Source organism: Moschus berezovskii, chromosome 9 (genome assembly GCF_049115385.1).
Source record: "Moschus berezovskii isolate FMDL1 chromosome 9, NW_MosBer_1.0, whole genome shotgun sequence".
Taxonomy (NCBI): Eukaryota; Metazoa; Chordata; class Mammalia; order Artiodactyla; family Moschidae; genus Moschus; species Moschus berezovskii.
The window spans coordinates 103,505,901-103,528,765 of record NC_142468.1 but is presented as its reverse complement, the minus strand read 5'-3'; the positions used below and the strand labels follow the sequence as shown (position 1 = coordinate 103,528,765).

Sequence of the window (22,865 nt, the reverse complement as noted above, 5' to 3'; positions counted from 1 at the left end):
TGGAGGATGAATAAACCTATTTCTCAAAATCTAAAAACGTGGCAAGGAGCTTGAATATTCCCTCACCAGCTGAGATAATCACTTTTCTTATAATTAGCCCAAATATGAGTTACATATTGATAGTTTCAATTTTCTTCAAACATCTTGGTTTATGGTAGATATTCCTCATAATTTTTATTAATAAATTGTGTCTATCTCTTTCAAAAAGCTGGATTTAGTGTTGATTCTTTTTTATCCTTTTTAAGCATTTCAGTGAATTTTAGGGAAAAAAAGTTAAGTGACTATGCACTTATCTTTCAAGTTTAACTAACAGACTTTCTATTTTGATTTTGTTTTAGGTAACATATGCCAACAGCCAAACAAATGGAAAAACAAAATCACTCTGTAGTGGCTGAATTTATTTTGCTGGGACTCACAGAGTTTCATGAGTTACAGATTTTCTTTTTTTTCTTTTTTACCATTATTTACATAGCCATTTTATTATGTAACCTCATTATTATCTTGGTAGTGAAACTGGACCCTCCATTACAGTCTCCAATGTACTTCCTAGTGGTCAACCTGTCCTTTATTGATATGTCTCTGGCTTCCTTTGCTACTCCTAAAATGATTGGTGACTTAATTAGTAAAAATAAGGCCATTTCTTATGAAGGATGCATGGCCCAGATTTTTTTCCTTCACCTTTTAGTTGGAAGTGAGATGATGTTGCTTGTAGCCATGGCAATTGATAGATTAATTGCCATATGCAAAAATTACAAAAATATTATGAGCCACCGTATTTGCATCAGACTTGCACTTTTCTCCTGGACTACTGGGTTTGTGCACTCTGTTAGCCAAATGGTTTTTATAGTGACTTTACTATTCTGTGGCCCCAGTGTTGTAGATAGTTTTTTTTGTGACCTGCCTCAGGTGATCAAGCTTGCCTGCACTGACACCTATGTCTCAGACCTATTAGTCATCGCATTTAGTGGACTACTTTCTTTGTTCTGTTTCACATTTCTGTTCATTTCCTATAGCATCATCCTGATAACTGTCCATCATCACTCCTCCAGTGGATATTCCAAGGCCATGTCCACTCTTTCAACCCACATCACCGTGGTGGTACTATTCTTTGGACCTTGCCTCTTTATCTATATATGGCCATTCAGCCATGTTTTCATAGATAAGATCTTCTCTGTGTTTTATACAATTTTTACTCCCCTTTTAAATCCAATCATTTACTCATTTAGGAATAAAGACATGAAGAAAGCAATAATAAAAATAAAGTCCAAGAATGTGAGTTCCAGATCAGCCTTTTAACTTAAATATTACAATCATCAAAGGCATCATCGTTGTTGTTATTGTAATCATCATCCAGAGATACAGGTATAAGATTTTACACTGAACATAAGTCATATTTTGGGAAATTATTACTTTTCCTTACACAAGCATATATGCAACAAAGCATTCTGAATTGTACATCCAAGTGCAAATCATTCCAATATATTATCATTCATTTATGTTGCAATTTTAAATTTTTCTATAAATTCTTAGATTTTAAAATACTGTTTGTTGAGTTCTAACCATGTCTAAGGCATTTGGCATGCATTTTCTCTTAACCTCACACAATGAAAATAGAGAATATTATTTATATTTATCACCAGAAACTGCACATTAAAAATTTAACAAACTTGTCACAAAAATTGTTAAGTACTAGACCTAGAATCAGATCCTACATGTAACTACAAAATCTATGCTGTTATAAGTAAAATATTTTTATCTAAACTTTAATTAGTATTCATACATGTTTGCTTCCTGTCCTCTCCCTTACATGTCGTAGTCCCAATAATTAAATCTTCCCAACAAAAGGTTAAAATGATTTTCCCTTGATCTGAAAGTGAAAAGAAGCCAACAATTTCTGTTTCCTTATGCCTCTGATTCAATAAAAAGAGTTTATTAAAATAGCTAAGAAGGTTGACCCACTGAGCAAGGTGTACTAGTACTACTGATAGACAGCAGGGCAGGAAAAATCATGTTTGAAACCCACGTGATTCTCTATGGTGCCTCACAGTATGTGCATATCAAGCAGATTCATGTCAATGTATGGCAAAACCAATACAATGCTGCCGACTCTGTGTGACCCCATAGACGGAAGCCCACCAGGCTCCCCCGTCCCTGGGATTCTCCAGGCAAGAACACTGGAGTGGGTTGCCATTTCCTTCTCCAATGTGTGAAAGTGAAAAGTGAAAGTGAAGTCGCCCAGTCATGTCCGACCCTTAGCGACCCCACGGACTGCAGCCTACCAGGCCCCTCCATCCATGGGATTTTCCAGGCAAGAGTACTGGAGTGGCTTGCCATTGCCTTCTCCGTAAAACATGCTATATACATATAATGGAATATTATTTGGAAATAAAAATGAATCAGGTACTGGCATATGCTACACTATGTATGAATCTTGAAAACATTTGGCTAAGTTAAAGAAATGAGTCACTAAAAACTACACGTTACTTTAGTCCATTCGTATGAAATATCCTTTATAGGCAAACCCTTAGAAGTAGAAAGTAGACTAATGGTTGCCTAGAGCCGGGAGTGTGAGGGAAGCAAGGATGTGGTCTTTTTAGACTGGCTTCTCTTCAATGTTTTCAAGACTCATTCACGTCACAGCTTACCTCACTACTTGATGCTAAGAGTGACATGAGCATCATGAGAGGAGGAATCCCTGGTCCATTGCTCTCCAATAAACACACCAATTTAACAGCAAAGAGGAACTCAAAAGCCTCTTGATGAAAGTGAAAGAGGAGAGTGAAAAGTTTGGCTTGAAGCTCAACATTCAGAAAACGAAGATCATGGCATCTGGTCCCATCACTTCATGGGAAATAGATGGAGAAACAGTGGAGACAGTGTCAGACTTTATTTTTTTGGGCTCCAAAATCACTGCAGATGCTGATTGCAGCCATGAAATTAAAAGACGCTTACTCCTTGGAAGAAAAGTTATGACCAACCTAGATAGCATATTAAAAAGCAGAAACATTACTTTGCCAACCAAGGTCTGTCTAGTCAAGGCTATGGTTTTTCCCATGGTCATGTATGGATGTGAGAGTTGGACTGTGAAGAAAGCTGAGCGCCGAAGAATTGATGCTTTTGAACTGTGGTGCTGGAGAAGACTCTTGAGAGTCCCTTGGACTTCAAGGAGATCCAACCAGCCCATTCTAAAGGAGATCAATCCTGGGTGTTCATTGGAAGGACTGATGCTAAAGATGAAACTCCAATACTTTGGCCACCTCATGCGATGAGTTGACTCACTGGAGAAGAGTCTGATGCTAGGAAGGATTGAGGGTGGGAGGAGAAGGGGACGACAGAGAATGAGATGGCTGGATGGCATCACTGACTCGATGGACATGAGTTTGAGTGAACTCCGGGAGTTGGTGATGGACAGGGAGGCCTGGCGTGCTGTGATTCATGGGGTCGCAAAGAGTCGGACATGACTGAGCCACTGAACGGAACTGAACTGAACTGAACTGAACTGAGTGAACAGATTTTCTTTGTGGGAACCCTGAAACCAATTGAAAATCTCTTTTACCCCTGGAGAATGAAAAATCAGACTCACCAAATCAGGCAAGGAGATTCAGGTCTTGCTAGTATTGGAGCTCTTACAGGTCTGTCACAGTCTGGCTGTCTGGGGGAAGACAGAGGCAGTTAGCTGGACCAGTTATATAATTGATTCTCCATAACTCAGCACAGAATGAGTGGATAAAATATTCCAGCTCTCAGCTTCCACCTGTAAAGGAAAGAGTTAATTTACGGATCTAGCATCCCAACTTCACAGAGGATTCCCAAAGAACTAGTACTTATCTCACCAGGCTTGGAGCTGTGATGGTTCTGATAGAGTCCAGGTGCTGGGGGAGAATAGGGATAGGAGGTTGGGCTTCTAGACACCAAAGCTTCACCACATACCCCACCACGATCTCTCCACAGAGTGAGAAAACAAAAATCACTGCCAAGAGGCATGCTTCCTCCTGAGGAGGGAAACCATTGGCAGAGGTCTCCAGAACCTCCGTTCAGGTTTATTGGTGAGGACCTCCTCCTGTACAAGGCCAATCTGTGAAGACTGGCAGAGGTGCCTGCACGGTCTAATGTTTAGAGACCAATGCAGAGAATCAACAGAGAACCAGGCAAAGATGTTCTAAAGAAAGAAGCAAGGTAAATCTCCAGAAACTGACACTAATGAAACACTTCATGATTTGCCTGACTGAGAATTGAAAGTAACTGTCATAAAGATTCCCTTTGGAATGAAGAGAGCGTAGCATGAATACTCCTTTCAGTAACAGTCTCATGACTCCCTTCAATAATAGTCTCACGGCTCCTGCCAGAACATGACAGTAAAATCTCACAATTACTTTAGTATATAGTCTCTTTCATTTTTATCAGGCCCAGTGTATCCCAGGGATTATGCTGGGCTTCTACTTTAGTTATTAAGCAGAAGAGGAAGTTAGTCCAGGCCTAAAAGATGACCTATCTCCTTGCAGAAGTGACGCCTCTGAAGCTCCTTGAGCAGCAGAAAGTTCTAGCTCTTACTGATGTTGAGGAATCTGTAGAACCAAAGTCTATCAGGGCATTTATCCAGATGTACTCATTCCATACTTCAGGGTTTTAAACTTTTCCCAACCAGTGCTCTGACCTTATCATGATACACATGCCTGGAGTGTTTGTACTCTTTTGGATCCGTGTAACTGTGGAAGATCCCCTAGAGAAGGGAATGGCAACACACTTCAGTATTCTTGCCTAGAGAATTCCATGGGCAGAGGAGCCTGGCGGGCTACAGTCCATGGGGATTCAGAGTCAGACACTCCTGAGTAACAGTTTCAAAGGTGAAGGATATTCTATAGGTATACTTGTGTAACTCTGTTAGATCTTCAGTATCTTGCTTGTCTGTGTCTACTTACTCAGGAGACAAGGAACTCTTTGTAAACTACCAAAGAGTTTTTAAATCCTTACACCTAACCTTTAACGTTTGTGAGTTAACGACTTTCAATTTCTTTTTATTTCAAGGCATCAATACAACTTACAGTAACCAAACAACTGCTCTCTTTATAGGAATTTCTCTTCTCTTTCTTCCAAATAAAAGCATCATTCACCTGCAATAGCATTCCTTTCCAACAGGTTGTATTTCCAGATCACCACCCATGAAATATTTAGCCATCAGCCAACTGCACTAAGCGAGGGCCTGTGTCCCATCTACCACCTGAGTGAATGTGTGCTCACTCAGTCAGTCAGAGCCAATTCTTTATGACCCCATGGTCTGCAGCCTGCCAGGCTCTTCTGTCCATGGAAATTTCCAGGCAAGAATACCGGAGTGGGTTGCCATTTCCTCCTCCAGGGGATCATCCTGAGCCAGGAATTGAACCTACATCTCCTGCACTGGCAGCTGGATTCTTTATCACTGAGCCACCTTGGAACCCTACCATTTGCAGTGGAATCTTATCGGCCACCAGGTGATGAGCCAGCTACAAATCCCCATTTTCATCTGTTTCTCAGACCACTCCCAGTACCAACTATGTTAATTTAGGTCTTCTGAGAAATGGATACCAAGATGAGGTTACATTCATAGTACATTCACACAGTGGAATAAAACTCGGTAATACATTAAAAAAATTAAACTTGTACTTTAAACAGTCTGGATACATCTCTAAAAGACTGTTATTTTAGGGAGAAGATACTCAAAAGCATACACATTGTAAGATTTTATTTAAAAGAAATTCAACAATAGACAAAACTGATATTATGTGAGAGAAATGAGAATAGTCCTTATCTCTGCTGGTGAATGTTTATTGCAAAGCAGTAGAAGGGAAATTTTTGGTGTGAGAAAATTTTATTTAGAAATTTGACAAGTGTGGTAGTTTCATAGATGCCTGCACAAGAAAACAAAATTTTCAAACTATACATTTAAGATTGGTTCATCTTAACATCTATAAAGTATTTATCATGTAGATAACAGAATTTAAAGACTGGCTTTAAAAATGGCAAAAATATCAAATAAAGTTATTTGGGATGGTATCCTTTCAATAGTTAATAAAAGAAATTTTGAGGATGCTTTATGGAAATAATATTAATTATAATAGAGCAATATCTTGATTTGTTTTCTTACCAAAAACCTTTTTCTCCTTCTCCTGGGATGCAGCTATAAGCTCTTAAAGCCAATGTCTAACTCATTTTCCATGGTAAAAGTAGGTGTGACAGAGAGGAGTTCTGGTTTTACTGATCCTAATAGAAATTTTATTTTTATTTTTTTAATATTCTCTACTTTGGGGCATTTTTGTGTGCTATATTTGTCTTTAATTTTGCCTTATATGTTAAAATTAAACTAGCAGTGCACTAAAATTAATGCCTCTTCAAGTTTTCTATTTTTTTTTTCAGAAAAATAGATGCAATTCACTAGTAAATTACTTATTGCCTTATCCTTTCCTTTTCCCAAGCACTAAGACTACCATAAATGACCATCTTTTATAAATTAAAACATAGTTTAGAACATTATATGAACTTCTCAGTTCAAACTGAAGTAAACTAATCATCAAAGACATGGGTTATTTTATACGATGAGAGAGAGCTTCAGTTGTATTCTTTGACAAGATAATTTGTCAAGTTTTTTGGGAAAATCAAATCCTGGGTCACAATTTTATTATAAATAAATATAAGTATTTAATAAGACGTATCCCAGGGGTTCTATTTATTTTAAAATGTTCAGATTATTAATTGAGAACTTAGTTGGCAATCAAGATCCAATGATGAATGGTGGTATATCGGGTTCTTTTTTTATACTGAATTATCTCCTTTGATGATCTGCTTATTTCAATACAAGCCTTTGACTATGTGGATCACAACAAAACTGTGAAAAATTTTTTAAAATTTTTTTTCAGTTTATTATTCAGTAGAGGATCATGTCATCTGCAAACAGTGAGAGTTTTCCTTCTTTTCCAATTTGGATTCCTTTTATGTTTTTTTCTGCTCTGATTGATGTGGCCAAAACTTCCAAAACTATGTTGAATAGTAGTGGTGAGAGTGGGTACCCTTGTCTTATTCCTGACTTTAGAGGACATGAAAGAGATGAGAATACTAGATCATCTTACCTGTCTCCTGAGAAACTTGTATGCAGGACAAGAAGCAGTATTTCTAACATTACATGGGACAACTGATTGATTCAAAACTGGGAACAGAATATGTGAAGGCTGTATACAGTTGTCCTGCTTATTTAACTTCTATGCAGAATACATCATGTGAAATGCCAGGCTGGATGACTCACAGGCTGGAATCAAGATTGCTGGTAGAAATATCAACAACCTCAGATATGCAGATAATAGTCACTCTAATATTAGGAAGAAAAGAGGAACTAAACAGCCTCTTGATGAGGGTAAAAAAGACAGTGAAAAAGCTGGCCTAAAACCCAACATTCAAAAAACTAAGATCATGGCATCCAGTCCTGTCACTTCATGGCAAATAGATGGGGAAACCATGGAAACAGTGATGAACTTTATTTTATTGGGCTCCAATATCACTGTGGATGGGGACTGCAGCCACAAAATAAAAGGTGCTTGCTCCTTGAATGAAAAGCTATGACAAACCTAGACAGTGTATTATAAAGCAGAGACATCACTTTGCCGACAAAGGTCCTTGTAGTCAAAGCTGTGGTTTTTCCAGTAGTCATGTACAGATGTGAGAGGTGTACCATAAAGAAGGTTGAGTGCCAAAGAATTGATACTTTTGAACCGTGATGTTGGAGAAAACACTTGAGAGTCTTTTGGACAGCAAGGAGATCCAGCCAGTCTAAAGGAAATCAGTCTTGAATACTTACTGGAAGGACTGATGTTGAAGCTGAAACTCCAATACTTTGGCCACCTGATGCAAAGGAAAATGCATTGGAAAAGACCCTGATGCTGGGAAAGATGGAAGGCAGGAGGAGAAGGGGATGACAGAGGTTTAGATGATTGGATGGCATGACCGACTTGATGGACATGAGTTTGATGGACATGAACTGGCTTCAGGAGTTGGTGATGGACAGAGAAGCCTGGCGTGCTGCAGTCCATGGGGTTGCAAAGAGTCAGACATGACTGAGCAATGGAACTGAATTGAACAAGTGTAGTGTTACTACAGAGGAATATTTTCTTCAAAATTTTCAGCTAGAAATAAACAAGAACAAGCGAATAATTGCAGAGTAATGAAATATTTCTAAGTTTAAGATAACATAAATTTAGGAACTAAAATAGAAGAAAGAGAAATAAATTTCTGGAATGCTGGGAAACAACGAGCAAGCCTGAATCATGGAAGACACGGCTGGAGCAGAAGCTTTGAAAAGGCAGGGTAGTGCAGGAGAAACAGGTATCAGAGAACAACCTCAGGGCTGCTTTTTTTTTTTTTTTGATTTCTGTCTTCAAGTCATCCAGTAAACATGCCACTGAGACACCAAACTTACCAAGTAGCTCTCCTATGTCCCCTGTATCTCTTAAAAAATTTTTTTTTTTGTTTCTTCTCTGTTGTTTTCTAAGCTGCTGATTATCTTCTGCTTTTAAAATCAGAAATTTATGATTAAATGAAATACAATTTTAAATTACAGGTTGTGTTACACGATCAAGTGCTCTGTTAATTTACTAAAATATTAAAAATCTCTTTGTAGCTATTCATACCTTATTTGCTAACCTGGATATAAACGAGATTGACTGGTGTTACATCTTGTAAAAATGAAAATTATTTATTTTCAAAATAGAAGTAGCACTTGTAAGTATTTATGCACTCAGCGTAGGAACTCCTAAATACATAAAGCAAATATTAACAGACATAAAAGGACAGTACAATAATGGTAGGGGACCTTTAACACACTTCTTATATCAACGGATATTCTTCCAGATAGAAAATCGTAAAGAAATATTGGTCTTTAATGACAGATTAGAACAGAAAAACTTAACAGATATTTATCGAACGTTACATCATTTTTTCAATTGCACATATTTTTTCAATTGCACATAGAACACTCTCTATGGTTGATATCAAGTTAGGAGATAAAATAAGTCTCAATAAACATAAGATTGAAAATTATCAAACACCTTTTCCAATAATGTCATAATGAAACTACTGATAATTTTCTTTGAAATATTAATAGTCATATAATAATCAATGGAAGGCTTTAACATTTTCACTTAATGTAATAGAAAGTGTTTTAGAATGTTTCTTATTAATAGCAGATGAACAAAGCCACATTCCACTGAGAAAATACTTGTTTTTCTGCTATTCTGTAAAAATGGGTAAGATGAGCAATATGACAATAAATAAAATGCATTCCTTATCAGCAAATACCATGGAAAGGTACACACAAACCATTTCTAAGGCTTGCAAATATAGTGATAGAATAAATTAAATCTTGTGGAAAGGAATTTCGCTTATTGTAAGACTATGGGAGATTTTAACATTTGTATATGAGAAATTCCCATCAACTACAATGACTCTTGCAAAAAAGCAATATCTATGCAGAAACTCTATATGAAACCATGGGTTAAATGATGAATTTGACTAGAATTAAATAAAGATTTGGAGATAAGGAACAGAGATGTCAACCAATTCAAAAGTTATTCAGGGCAGCCCTTGTTATCAAGTTATTGAAACAGACTTTGAAGCCTGTGTTGCAGAGTATACCAGAAATATCAATATGATTATTTCAGTAAAAGCAACACCTTACAAAATAAGAATTTATTATATTTTATTTTAAAAAAGATAATGATGATGAAAGGGCTTCCTGGGCGGCACAGTGGTAAGAATCCCCCTGCCAATGCAGGAGATGCAAGAGATGGGTTTGGTCCCTGGGTCGGGGAGATCCCTGGAGGAGGAAACAGCAATCCACTCCAGGATTCTTGCCCGGAAGATTCCACGGACAGAGAAGCCTGGCAGGGTACAGTCCACGGGGTCACAGAGTCAGACACAACTGAGCACACAGCACAACAGTGCCGGGAGCCAGCGAGGGAAATCCTACCCGTGGCAAAGGTCAATTGGGGAAGAGGCCTGACGGGCAAAGTCGAGGAACCCCCTGGACTTACCTGAGCATCTACCCCAAAGAAAACTGGAGTCTGACTGCCTTACTATCTTACGCCTCTTATCAAGTCCTCTAATACTTATGGGGGCTTTCCCCCAACCACTTTCTCTGAAAACATTAATTCAGAGCTGTAGTTAAAAAGTTCTCCTTGGCTTAATTGGAGTGTTCCAATCCAAGCCCCTCTGATAGCTTTCTAACTTGTATGACAAGTTTGTCCGGGCTCTTACAACTATGAGTGTGACTGTTTATAGCCTCCCAGCCATGCAAGGACAGAAAGCCTAATATTCTAAAATACAGGAATCTGTTGAAGAAGTTAAAATCATTAGAATAGTACTAAAAAAGATTTCGTTGTTGAATCATTGCTTGCTGCAAAGTTTCCTCTATCTATTGTATCCTTGGAAATATATTAATCACATATAGAGAATATAAGTAGTAGCCTTTGATTTAACCACATCAGATCTTAAGTTAATAAATTCCTTTCTTGTAGCTCACTACACCTGTGCCTTATAGGAATGTAACCTTGTCATGTGTATAGCACCTGACTCTAGGAAAATCATCTTAAAAGAATATAAGACTTTTTCTAGCTAACTAACCTTTGTTAGGAGAGAGGGCCATAAACTGTTAGCAGGCCACCTGGCCAGAAGATGATGTAAACCACCCAAAACTTTTGTATATCACAAGACATACAAAAATGAGCCCTGATCCTGATAAGGGTCAAGACTGCTGACCCCGCCTGATTTTGGCGTGACTCTATACCTCTCTTTCTCTATTTTTTATGTGCACAACTTAGGGTATAAAAGCAGCACTGGAAAATAAAGTTTTGGGCCTTGCTCACTGAAGCTTGGTCTCCCCGTGTCGTTCTTTCTCTTTTTCCATCCTTTTCTATATTCTCCTTTTTCTGGTTGAGATCCTTGGAGCGTTGGGCCCTCTGAGTTTACTTATCTGCCTGGGCTTCTAAGACCCATTCGAGGGGGTGCCCTGGTGGGGTGCCTCCAGTGATTCGAGAGGGCGCCTGCGGCCTATGTAAACAGAGCAAACCCCGTGCTGGGGTTTTATTGGTTTCCAGCGTAAACCAAGGAATCATCAGCCCCTCTCTCTCTCTAACGCCGACGCCGTTCATCCCGAGGATACCCTGGGCCATATTGAGGCTGGTCCCCGATACAACAGCACATAGAAATGATTATGAAACTATTTTGTGCCAAGTATAAACATTCTCTCAAAATTTCATAGAAAGATACCTGAATAACGAAAATAGCTATACTTTAGTTAGCTTAATGATTAATCATTAATGAATATTAATTTTAAATAATTTAACATAATTTATTTCAATTTTATCTTTTAAAATTTCTACTGTAACATGTAAACATATACATAAGATGTGCTTTTATACAATATGTGTAGATCAATTTTTATATTAATATTTTGATGGACAGAACGATTTTTCGATTATTCATCTCAAAAATTACTGCAGAATTGTTAGAAGGAATGTAAGGAAATTTCTTGGGAGTGAAGTGAGGAAAATAAAGTGTGTGTTAAATCAAAGCTGTCTACACTTACTATATCACAATCAACCAACACTCTCATGCCTATTTTAATCATTCCAACTTCCCACCAGGGAAGCCCCTCATATTCAAGAGAATAAAGGAAAATTTGAATACTCCAGGAAATGACAGGAGAGTGACAGTATATTCCAGGATCAGAAATTAAGTGTGAACATCTTGCCTCAGTGATTTAACTACTCCCACTGAAATTTGGATTCCCAGAGATCCAACAAGTCTGCCTCCAAGGTGGTTCACATTTTTATAAAACAGGCCTAAAATAGTACCCAGAACCATATGAATGGAATCACAGAGAGTGAAAAGTAGATTTGTCATTTTGAATAAACCCTTGAACATGCTGCTCCTAATATTGTGCCTTTAGAGCAGGTAAGTGAAAATGTTACAGAGAGCTAATTCATTAGAAGGTTCATACACTGAAAAAGGTATTTTAATTACTCCTGTATTGGCTGAAAGGAAAAGGCTATGGATTTTAAGATATGAAATCACATCCTTATTTCACAATGAGCTATAATCAACAATTTTCATGAAAATTTAAAGGATAAATATTCTCAAAATGATATTGCAAAGTAAGATATGACAATAGATGATGTGATTAGGAATCATGACTAAAATTAAGAAAAGTAAATCCTGAGTATCCAGGTAATTCACACTATCATTGAAAATAATGGAAAACCTAGAAACTCATGATATTTTCTGCAGAATAGGGATCAAGCTTCAAGTGTTGGCAGAACATGTAAGTATGCATATATAATGACAGTTGAAGCAGGAGTTGGCAAGGTAGAATTAGGTAGACACAAACTAGATATTTAGAAAATCTCTGTATAAAACGTACCATTAATACAATGAGATTTTAAATAAATCTGAAAGAGTGAGAAGTCCCTACAGGATATTCGTATTAAAGTGCGAAGTCGCTTCAGTAGTGTCTAGCTTTCTGCAACCTTATGTACTGCAGCTGGCCAGCTCCTCTGTCCTTGGGATTCTCCAGGTAAGAATACTGGAGTGGGTTGTCATTTCCTTCTCCAGGACCTCATCTTGACTGAGGGATCGAACTAGGGTCTCCTGCATTGCAGGAAGATTTTTTTATTGTTGAGCCACCTGGAAATCCTTCATATTCAAGAGTGCAGTTCAGTTCAGTTCAGTCACTCAGTCGTGTCCGACTCTTTGTGACCCCATGAACCTCAGCACTCCAGGCCTCCCTGTCCATCACCAACTCCCGGAGTCCACCCAAACCCATGTCCATTGAGTCGGTGATGCATTCCAACCATCTCATCCTTTGTCGTCCCCTTCTCCTCCTGCCCTCAATCTTTCCCAGCATCAGGGTCTTTTCCAATGAGTCAGCTCTTCGCATCAGGTGGCCAAAGTATTGGAGTTTCAGCTTCAACATCAGTCCTTCCAATGAACACCCAGGACTGATCTCCTTTAGGATGGACTGTTTGGATCTCCATGTAGTCCAAGGGACTCTCAAGAGTCTTCTCCAACACCACAGTTCAAAAGCATCAATTCTTCTGTGCTTAGCAGTCTTTATAGTCCAACTCTCACATCCATACAAGACCACTGGAAAAACCATAGACTTGACTAGATGGATCTTTGTTGACAAACTAATGTCTCTGCTTTTTAATATGCTGTCTAGGTTGGTCATAACTTTCCTTCCAAGGAGTAAGCATCTTTTAATTTCATGGCTGCAGTCAGCATCTGCAGTGATTTTGGAGCCCAGAAAAATAAAGTAAGCCACTGTTTCCACTGTTTTGCCATCTATTTATCATGAAGTGATGGGACCAGATGCCATGATCTTAGTTTTCTGAATGTTGAGCTTTAAGTCAACTTTTTCACTCTCCTCTTTCACTTTCATCAAGAATTTCTTTAGTTCCTCTTCACTTTCTGCCATAAGCATGGTGTCATGTGCATATCTGAGGTTATTGATATTTCTCCCGGAAATCTTGATTCCAGCTTGTGCTTATTCCATCCCAGCGTTTCTCGTGATTTACTTAGCATATAAGTTAAATACGCTTGGTGACAATATATAGCCTTGACATACTCCTTTTCCTATTTGGAACCAGTCTGTTGTTCCATGTCCACTTCTGACTGTTGCTTCCTGACCTGCATACAGGTTTCTCAAGAGGCAGGCCAGGTGGTCTGTTATTCCCATCTCTTACAGAATTTTCCACAGTTTATTGTGATCCACATAGTCAAAGGCTTTGGCATCATCAATAAAGCAGAAATAGATGTTTTTCCGGAACTCTCTTGCTTTTTTGATGATCCAACAGATGTTGGCAATTTGATCTCTGGTGCCTCTGCCTTTTCTAAAGCCAGCTTGAACATCTGGAAGTTCATGGTTCACATATTGCTGAAGCCTGGTGTGGAGAATTTTGAGCATCACTTTACTAGGATGTGAGATGAGTGCAATTGTGCAGTAGTTTGAGCATTCTTTGGTTTTGCCTTTCTTTGGGATTGGAATGAAAACTGACCTTTCCCAGTCCTGTGGCCACTGCTGAGTTTTCCAAATTTGCTGGCATATTGAGTGCAGCACTTTCACATCATCATCTTTCAGGATTTGAAATAGATCGACTGGAATTCCTAGCTCCACTAGCTTTGTTCATGGTGATGATTCCTATGGCCCACTTGAATCACATTCCAGGATGTCTGGCTCTAGGTGAGTGATCACATCATCGTGATTATCTTGGTCATGAAGATCTTTTTTGTATAGTTCTTCTGTGTATTCTTGCCACCTCTTCTTAATATCTTCTGCTTCTGTTAGGTCCCTACTATTTCTGTCCTTTATTCAACCCATCTTTGCATGAAATATTCCCTTGGTATCTCTAATTTTCTTGAAGAGATCTCTAGTCTTTCCCATTCTATTGGTTTCCTCTATTTCTTTGCATTGATCACCGAGGAAGGCTTTCTTATCTCTCCTTGCTATTCTTTGGAACACTGGACTGAAGGAAAATTTGAATATTCCAGGAAACTAATTATGAATATTCAAAATAGTATGAAAAGTATGAAGAAAACTGTTTAACAAGAACAGAGAAGAGCAAGTTTCCAAATACTAAAGGTAGCCAAAATTATAAATTCAAATAGGGGATATTAATACATTTATAAGTAGATTCGATTGGACTGCAGTAGGTCATTAATTATCTCACAATGAAATATATTTGAGTATAAGCAGTTGTACAGTACTAGAAAACTATAATTTACAAACACAAAATTTTAACAAGAATAAAAGTTAAAAATGTATAATGGTTTACATTTTATTGAATATAATTCACATAGTATACATTTACCCTTTTTAAGTACACATTTCAATGATTATTTTTATACTCATATATTTGTGTATCTATCACCACAATCTGATTTTAAGTCATTATCATCAGCAGTGCCCATTGGCACTCACATCCCAACTCACGGGGACTACTGACATAATTCTGTCTTTATGGATTTTTGTTTTTAAATATTTCATATAAAGCAAGCTATATAACATGTGGTCTTTTGTGTTAGGTCTCTTTTATTTAGTTTTTGAGATTTGTCTAGGATAAGTGTGCATAGGTTTTAAAAAATATAAAATGCATCAATATTGAAATTATGTTTGTCTTCTTAAAATGTCTATAATAAAACGGAAAGAGAATATTTAATTGTTACATTAAGTAATGTGTATTGTTCATATCTGATAATAAAATAAGCCTTGGTTTATTTCTTTTCTAATAGGGATTTATATAAATTATTCTCAGACTTTAATCGTGGATTTATATGAATAACTGATCAATATACGCCTTCTTGGTGCTCATTCTGTGCCAAGCCAGGAGATTATATATACACTATCTCATCTAATACTCACTACACATTCTTGGGAGTGGTCTTGCCTTTAGGACGCGGGGAGATTTACTTACTTACCTAGACCTTGATTTTTCATTTACTAAATAAGGTGTGGAGAAAAGTGATTAGAAAGTTCTTTCCTAGTGCTAATGCATTATTTATCTACCTTCAATTTTCTCCAAAGTAGATCATAAATTTGTGAAAGTAATAAAATCTAATTGGCAATTAATTATTTAAGAGGAATAAAAGTTTTTTTACCAATACATGTTGTTGTCTAAGCTATATAATAATTTCTTTCCTTTCATTTATGTTACCTTTGTATTCATAATAGAAGAACAGGTCTATTAAGTGCAGAAATAAATATTTTGAGAAGACTTGCTCAGGAAGAGAATAAGAGACACAAGCGCTGGGAAAGTCATCAACCGAAAGTCATGCCGTCTTTCCCTCTGAAATAAAGTAAAAGGCCAATATAAGTCTTTTTAATCAATTTCTGCTTAATTGAATTAATTTCATATTCAGGTTTTTCTTTTGTTAGTTGTATCATGGGTTGTAAAATTTCATGTAACATAGGAACTATGTGAAAAATACAGTCTGTTTTTCATTAACAGGAGCATTTATAATAGAAACTTTTCTTTATGTTTAGTTTTAAAAAATAAGAAAATATAATTCTGGAAGGAAAAAAGAAATCCATGTGACAAAGGCAATGGTTCCCAAATTATAGCTGGTTTTCATTTTAATAGTTATTGAGCCTTGTCATTTCTCCATAGTGCATGTAATTATTGCATTTACTGCCACAAAAGTGTCAATAGTAATATTTATGCTCATGTACATTTTATTCATGTAGCACAACTTTTCATAGAAGGCTTAGTGTGCTTCTGTCCTCTGTGTACTCCCCAGGTAAACAGTCAACATTTCAGTATCCACTCTGTATGCTTCTGGAGGCTAACCTACAGTAACAACATTATTTTCATTTTATTTTCTCTAATTTGAAGGCACTAATCATTTCTTGAAAATATCTGAGATAAGAAAAACTTCTGGAACTTTTTTTGAGTTGAGTAAATGGATCTGAAAAGTGGATCTGTAGTGACTGAGTTTATTTTGCAAGGATTTTCTGCAGGATGGGAACTTCAGGTTGTCTTCTTCGTGACATTCTCCTTGATCTATGGGGCTACTGTGCTGGGAAACGCTCTCATTGTGGTCACAGTGACACGCAGTTCCACCCTTCGTTCTCCCATGTACTTCCTCCTCGGAAACCTCTCCTTTTTGGACACGTGTCTCTCCACGGTCACCACACCCAAGATGATCAGAGACTTGCTCACTGAACACAAGACCATCTCTATATGGGGATGCATGGCTCAGATGTTCTTTATGCACTTGTTTGGAGGTGCTGAGGCAACTCTTCTGGTAGCCATGGCTTTTGACAGATATGTGGCTGTATGTAAACCCCTGCACTACAGGAAAATCATGAATCAAGGTTGCTGAACGGCTTTGTTATACTCTCATGGACAATTGGTTTTATACACACCATGAGTCAGATGGTATTAACAGTAAACCTGCCTTTCTGTGGCCCCTGCATCGTAGACAACATATTCTGTGACCTTCCCCTTGTGATTAAGCTTGTGTGTGTGGAAACATACACCCTGGAATTATTTGTCATTGCTGACAGTGGACTCTTGTCACTTATATGTTTCCTCCTCCTGCTTATCTCCTACACTGTCCTCCTGGCCACTGTGCAACGAAGATCATTGGGAGGCCTCTCCAAAGCTCTGTCCACACTGTCTGCTCACATCACTGTGGTCAGTCTGTTGTTTGGGCCGTGTATCTTCATCTATGCCTGGCCATTCAAGAGTTTTGCCAGCAATAAAGTCCTTGCTGTATTTTACACTGTATTCACACCCTTATTGAATCCTATTATTTACACCTTGAGAAATCAGAAAATATAAGAGGCCATGAAAAAATTAAGGTTCCAAAATGTTAGCTCCACATAGAATTTTTAGATTTTTAGTTCAGTTCAGTTCAGTCGCTCAGTCGTGTCCGACTCTCTGCGACCCCATGAATCACAGCACGCCAGGCCTCCCTGTCCATCACCAACTCCCGGAGTTCACTCAAACTCATGTCCACAGAGTCGGTGTTGCCATCCAGCCATCTCATTCTCTGTCGTCCCCTTCTCCTCCTGCCCCCAACCTTTCCCAGCATCAGAGTCTTTTCCAGTGAGTCAACTCATCGCATGAGGTGGCCAAAGTATTGCAGTTTCAATTTAGCATCCGTCCTTCCAATGAACACCCAGGATTGATCTCCTTTAGAATGGACTGGTTGGATCTCCTTGCAGTCCAAGGGACTCTCAAGAGTCTTCTCCAACACCACAGTTCAAAAGCATCAATTCCTCGGCGATCAGCTTTCTTCACAGTCCAACTCTCACATCCATACATGACCACGGGAAAAACCATAGCCTTGACTAGACGGACCTTTGTTGGCAAAGTAATATCTCTGCTTTAGATTTGCTTTTAGAATTGTATAAATAACCCAGCTTTCAAATATAAGGCTAACATAATTTGAATATATTATATGTAATACATGGTTTTACTCTTTTATTTTAAATCATAAGTGGTGCAGAAAAAATTAATGATAAAATGCTTTAAATTCACAGTTAATGCTGTTATAGCACATAATGATAATTAGTTATCTGCAGCAAAATAGACATATAATGTCATTAAATACTTTATGATATATTCAATATTTATTTATTAGTGAAGAGATAAATATAAAAATATGTAGTGTTGCTATTAGAATTATTTTAATATAGATTGCTAATGATTATCACTAACTACTACTACCATAAATGCGGTACCCTGAATAAATCATGATTAAAAGAATGATAACAGCAAAGGCAAAAATTTAATTTCAACCTCTTGAACCAATGAGATAAAGAACAAAAATAAATAAATTTGATAATATAGTTACTATAAGATGACAGAGTGAATATGAGATACCAGAAAGGAAAAAGAAATAACGGAAGGACAATTTCAATAGAACTACAAAGAGCAGCCTTGAAACCACATGCCGGTAAGTGTGATTTGACTTTCAAATGTCAATTAAAAAAAAGAAGTACATTGCTTGATTTTATGCTATATATCATAATTTAAGAATATTTGCCATAAGAATTATATTCAACTCTTTTTCTACATAGTAAACAAAAATATCTCAGTCCTACAATATAGCACACCTGATATTAAAGGAATCCTAACTAATTGCAAGGTAAAGTATCCAATCAGTGGTAGATGGAATTATATGTCATTTCATAAAATATTATGTAAGATTATTGGGTCTATCAGTATAAATCGCTCAAGCTCTTCAGTCACTTGGTTGACAAAACATATAGAATTGTCAAAAATCATTTAAAATATTTTTTAAATTCATGATTTTTAAAAGAAATTTAAAAAATTCACACCTGAATTCTAGTTTGAACTTTGAATGGCATTCCAGGAAAATACACCAACATGGAACCATTACCTACTTTGAGAACATCTAGAGAATACACTGCCTAGAGCCTGCTAGTAAAACTGAATTTGGGAGAGCACTGTGGACTAGACTTTGAGCTTGAACAGGGATGGCTCAGACTTCGCTTGAACGAGAGCTCAGAGTCTGGGGGAAAAGAAAGAGAAAATCAGTAGAAAGCTTGCCCAGCAGAAGCAGACAGCAAGAAAAAAAAAAAAAAAAGTTTCTCAAACTTGATTTTTAGTGGAGTTGAAAATAAGTGCTTCCCTAACAAGGGTTTGTCTTGTCATCAAATTATTTGTATGTCCTAAAACATCAAGGCGAGAATTTTCTTTTAACATGCAACTTCAAAGTGATAGGCTTGGGTATTTGGTAGAAGAAAACACAAGAGTTCACTGAAAAAACTGTGGTTTGAAACACTGGTTAAAATACAAAATTCAGCTGAGTAAATTTGCAGATCTAATTGGCTTATTAAACAATTCATGTCAGGTAGAAAGGCTCATCTGCCAGAAAGATACTATGAGATACACATGGAAGCTTTGATAGTGAGGAGAGTAGATAAGCAAAGGAAGTCACGTAAGTAAAAAGAAGAAAGTTCATTGAAAGAAAGTAAAAGTTCAGATGAAGTCTGAGCTTAGGCATTTTCCTTTGGCTTGAACTTGTTGCTGGACAAGAAGAAAGTATTCTTTCCTCCTGCTGGGAAAGTAGAATGATTGTCCTTCCTTTTTGGGAGAACTATATACATCTATTCCCGTTGAGGTTAGTGCCTGATTACTTCCTGTTTGGGGTAACTGAGGATAAATGGTGGGGCATGAGAGCTCCCTTTACAGGCCTTCCCAAATCCAATTTTAGTTAAGGTTTCCTCTTAATTTTCAGACAGGCTATACTTACTCTCATAGAAATATTTTAAAAGAGAACTCACAATAAAAGATGTTTCCATGGTGGCTCAGACAATAAAGAATCTGCCTGCAATTCAGGAGACCCAGGTTCAGTCCTGAGGTTGGGAAGATCCCCTGGAGAAAGGAATGGCTACCAGTTCCAGTATTCTTGCCTGGACAGAGGAGCCTGCCAGGCTACAGTATTCTTGCCTGAAGAAAACCATGGACAGAAGAGCATGACCAGATGACAGTCCATGGGATCACAAAAGAGCTGGACATGACTGAGAAACTTTCACACTTTCACAATAAAAAGACCCAAGACAAGCAAAGAAAAAGTTCAGCATAACTGAGAATTGGGAGAAAGGGAAAAGAAAATACACAGAATGGTATAAATCGATTATAAATCATATGTCTGATTAGGGACTTGTATCCAGAATGCAAGAATTTAGAAAATTCTAGAATCAAAACACAACTCAATTAAAAATGAGCAAATAATCTAAATAAATGTTTCCATAAAAGATATACAAATGGCCAATAAGTATCTAAAAAGATGCTGAACATCATTGGTATCAGGAGGAAACCCAAATAAAATTCACAATAAGAAATCACATCACACCCACTGGGATGGCTATAATCCAATAGATAGACAATTCCAAGGGTCAACAAAGATGTAGAACAATTGGAACCCTAATACATAGCTGGTGAAACATAAAATGGTGCAACACTTTTAAAGAAAATTCTGGCAGTTTTTCAAAATGTTAAGCATAGAATTAACATATGACCTAGCAAGTTTATTTCAAATATCAATGCAACATAAACAAAAACACATATGCACACAACAAACTGTAGACAAATGATTACAACAGCCTTAATCATAATAATAAGAAAGCTAAAACATCCTCAAGTGTTCATCAGCTGATGAATGGATAGAACAAAATGTGCTGTATCCACAGTATAGAATATTACTTGGTGATTGAAAACCTCAGCTCTCAATTTCTCCCTGGGGAGGGAAAGAATCGAGCCATGCACCTAACACCTCAACTTCTCAGAGGCTTCTCAAAGAACTAGAATCTTTCTTATCAATCAATACTGAAAACTGAGATCCCTGAGAAATCTGTAATTATATAAAAAAGCAATAAAAACCAAAACCAAAAACCACAACAAAAGGCACTGCATTTCCAGAGATATTTCATCTCTCTCTGACACCCTCCTCTCTCTGTCCCCTCTCTCCTTTTTTTGTATCTGCATACATGCCTCTGTGGCACAGGCATCTCTGTGGGCATGGTTTCTTTGTCTCTACATCTTTTCTCCTATTTTTTCCATTATGTCTTTCCCTTCTCCCCTCTTTTCTCCTGTCTTTTCCAATTACATTTCAATCTGTCTTTCTGGGAATTTATATTATTATATTCATTTTACCCAAGCAAAATGACATATATTCAAAGTTATTTATGTGCACCACATATGGCTGAATTGGATATAAATTTGAATGAAAGTACACTTGATCATATATTGTATTCCTTTTGTAAAAGATGTTTGTTATTTTAATTTTAATGTAATAGGTTTATTTCACTTCTTAAACAAAAAGTTAAATTAAGTTTTTACAATTAAGTATTTTTCTTCCATATATCATTAATTTAGAAACTAAAAATTCTTTATTTTGTTACAGCTGAACACACATTAAAAAAGTGAATACCTATAAATACAAAAATAACAGTAGAATAATTCTTTTATTTGAGACAGCATATCCTTAGAGAGACTATTCTACAAGACATCATGAAGTTCTCTTATTTAAGGAGAATTATTCCAGAAAAACATTTTGAGCATAATATATTCTCTGTCTAATTCTTCTATACAAAGAAATGCAGGTAGTAACATATTTATCATTGATTTATTTTCACTATTTAATTTCTGATTAAAAAACCCAGCATTTTCATCACTTGTATGAATTGTATAATAAGATCTAAAATAATCTCCCTAGACTTTCTACTTTCATTATGCTTAATAAACATATGTGCCATTCCATGATCACTGTCACTGATAAATTGTCAAATTCTAAATCCTAACAAGACCTGTGTGGCTCTAGCTGGTACATTTTTTAACAGTTAATCCTTAAAATATTCTCATCTTTCCCTCTTTCTAATTCTAATATTGCCACTGGAAGTACTCTGCAGGCTTAAAGTAGCTATAATACCCCAAGCACTCCTTGTTGCATTATAAGTAGTAGAACAGATTTAGAATTCATCATGTTTCACCATGAGAATATATATTTAAGGAAAAATTCTGGAATGATCAGTTAATCTCCTTTTCATCAGGAGGAAGATAATAGCTATTTGTTTGAGAGTAACAATAAACACCTGGCGAGGTGAAATTTTTGCTCAGTCTTCCTATTTGAAAGACATTGAAAGGAAGAAGATAATAGAAAACAATTCACATTGTAACTGTCCGGGACGTTTGCTGCCTGAAAATGCATGATGATAGGATACTGTTGCAGGAACAGAGAAAAGGTGAGATCTACATTCCAACAGCACTTCTACCCTGTGCCTCAAATACACCTCCTGCCACATCCTCGTGGTGCTTAGTGTTACTTTAAAGAAATTAAAATTTTTATTTCCACTATTATAAAAAAGTGTAAATGCCAGTAGCTTTAGGAGATTAATCATCTGAATTTAAATTGGGATATCATACGAATGATTTTTCCTCACGCTAAATCAGATATAAAGGGAGGAAGAATCAGAGTCCTAAGAGTCCCAGAAACAAACTACACTGACCTCACAAGTTTGCAAATTTCTTGGATCATGCACTCAATGGGCATGAGTATTTTCTTTTGCATCTGGTCCTAACATACAAAAACGTAAGGCTCCAAGTTAAGGATCTTAAAACAAGAAAGACTTGATTCACAAACCCTAGCTGAAATAGTTAAGAAAACTTTACCTGGGCACTTTCTTGAACATCCACAATCTTCTACCCTGAAATGATTCAGATCGAAGCTGTCATCATCTTTGATGGAATAAACTCCATGGCAATGACCAAAGATCTATTGACATAGTGTCCATTTATCATTTTTTACCAGAATTTGTC

General features: G+C 36.9%; 1 protein-coding gene and 1 pseudogene across 1 annotated transcript; both read left to right on the top strand.

The window, feature by feature from the left end:
- The first annotated feature begins 363 nt into the window (after positions 1 to 363).
- Positions 364 to 1,424, top strand: LOC148776821 (olfactory receptor 4K13-like). Its single transcript, XM_088840102.1, has one exon. The coding sequence runs from the start codon at positions 364 to 366 to the stop codon at positions 1,294 to 1,296; it is 933 nt and encodes a 310-aa protein (XP_088696228.1). The 3' UTR covers positions 1,297 to 1,424.
- Positions 1,425 to 16,473: 15,049 nt separating this feature from the next.
- Positions 16,474 to 17,402, top strand: LOC148776820 (olfactory receptor 4L1-like; annotated as a pseudogene).
- The last annotated feature ends 5,463 nt before the right edge of the window (positions 17,403 to 22,865 follow it).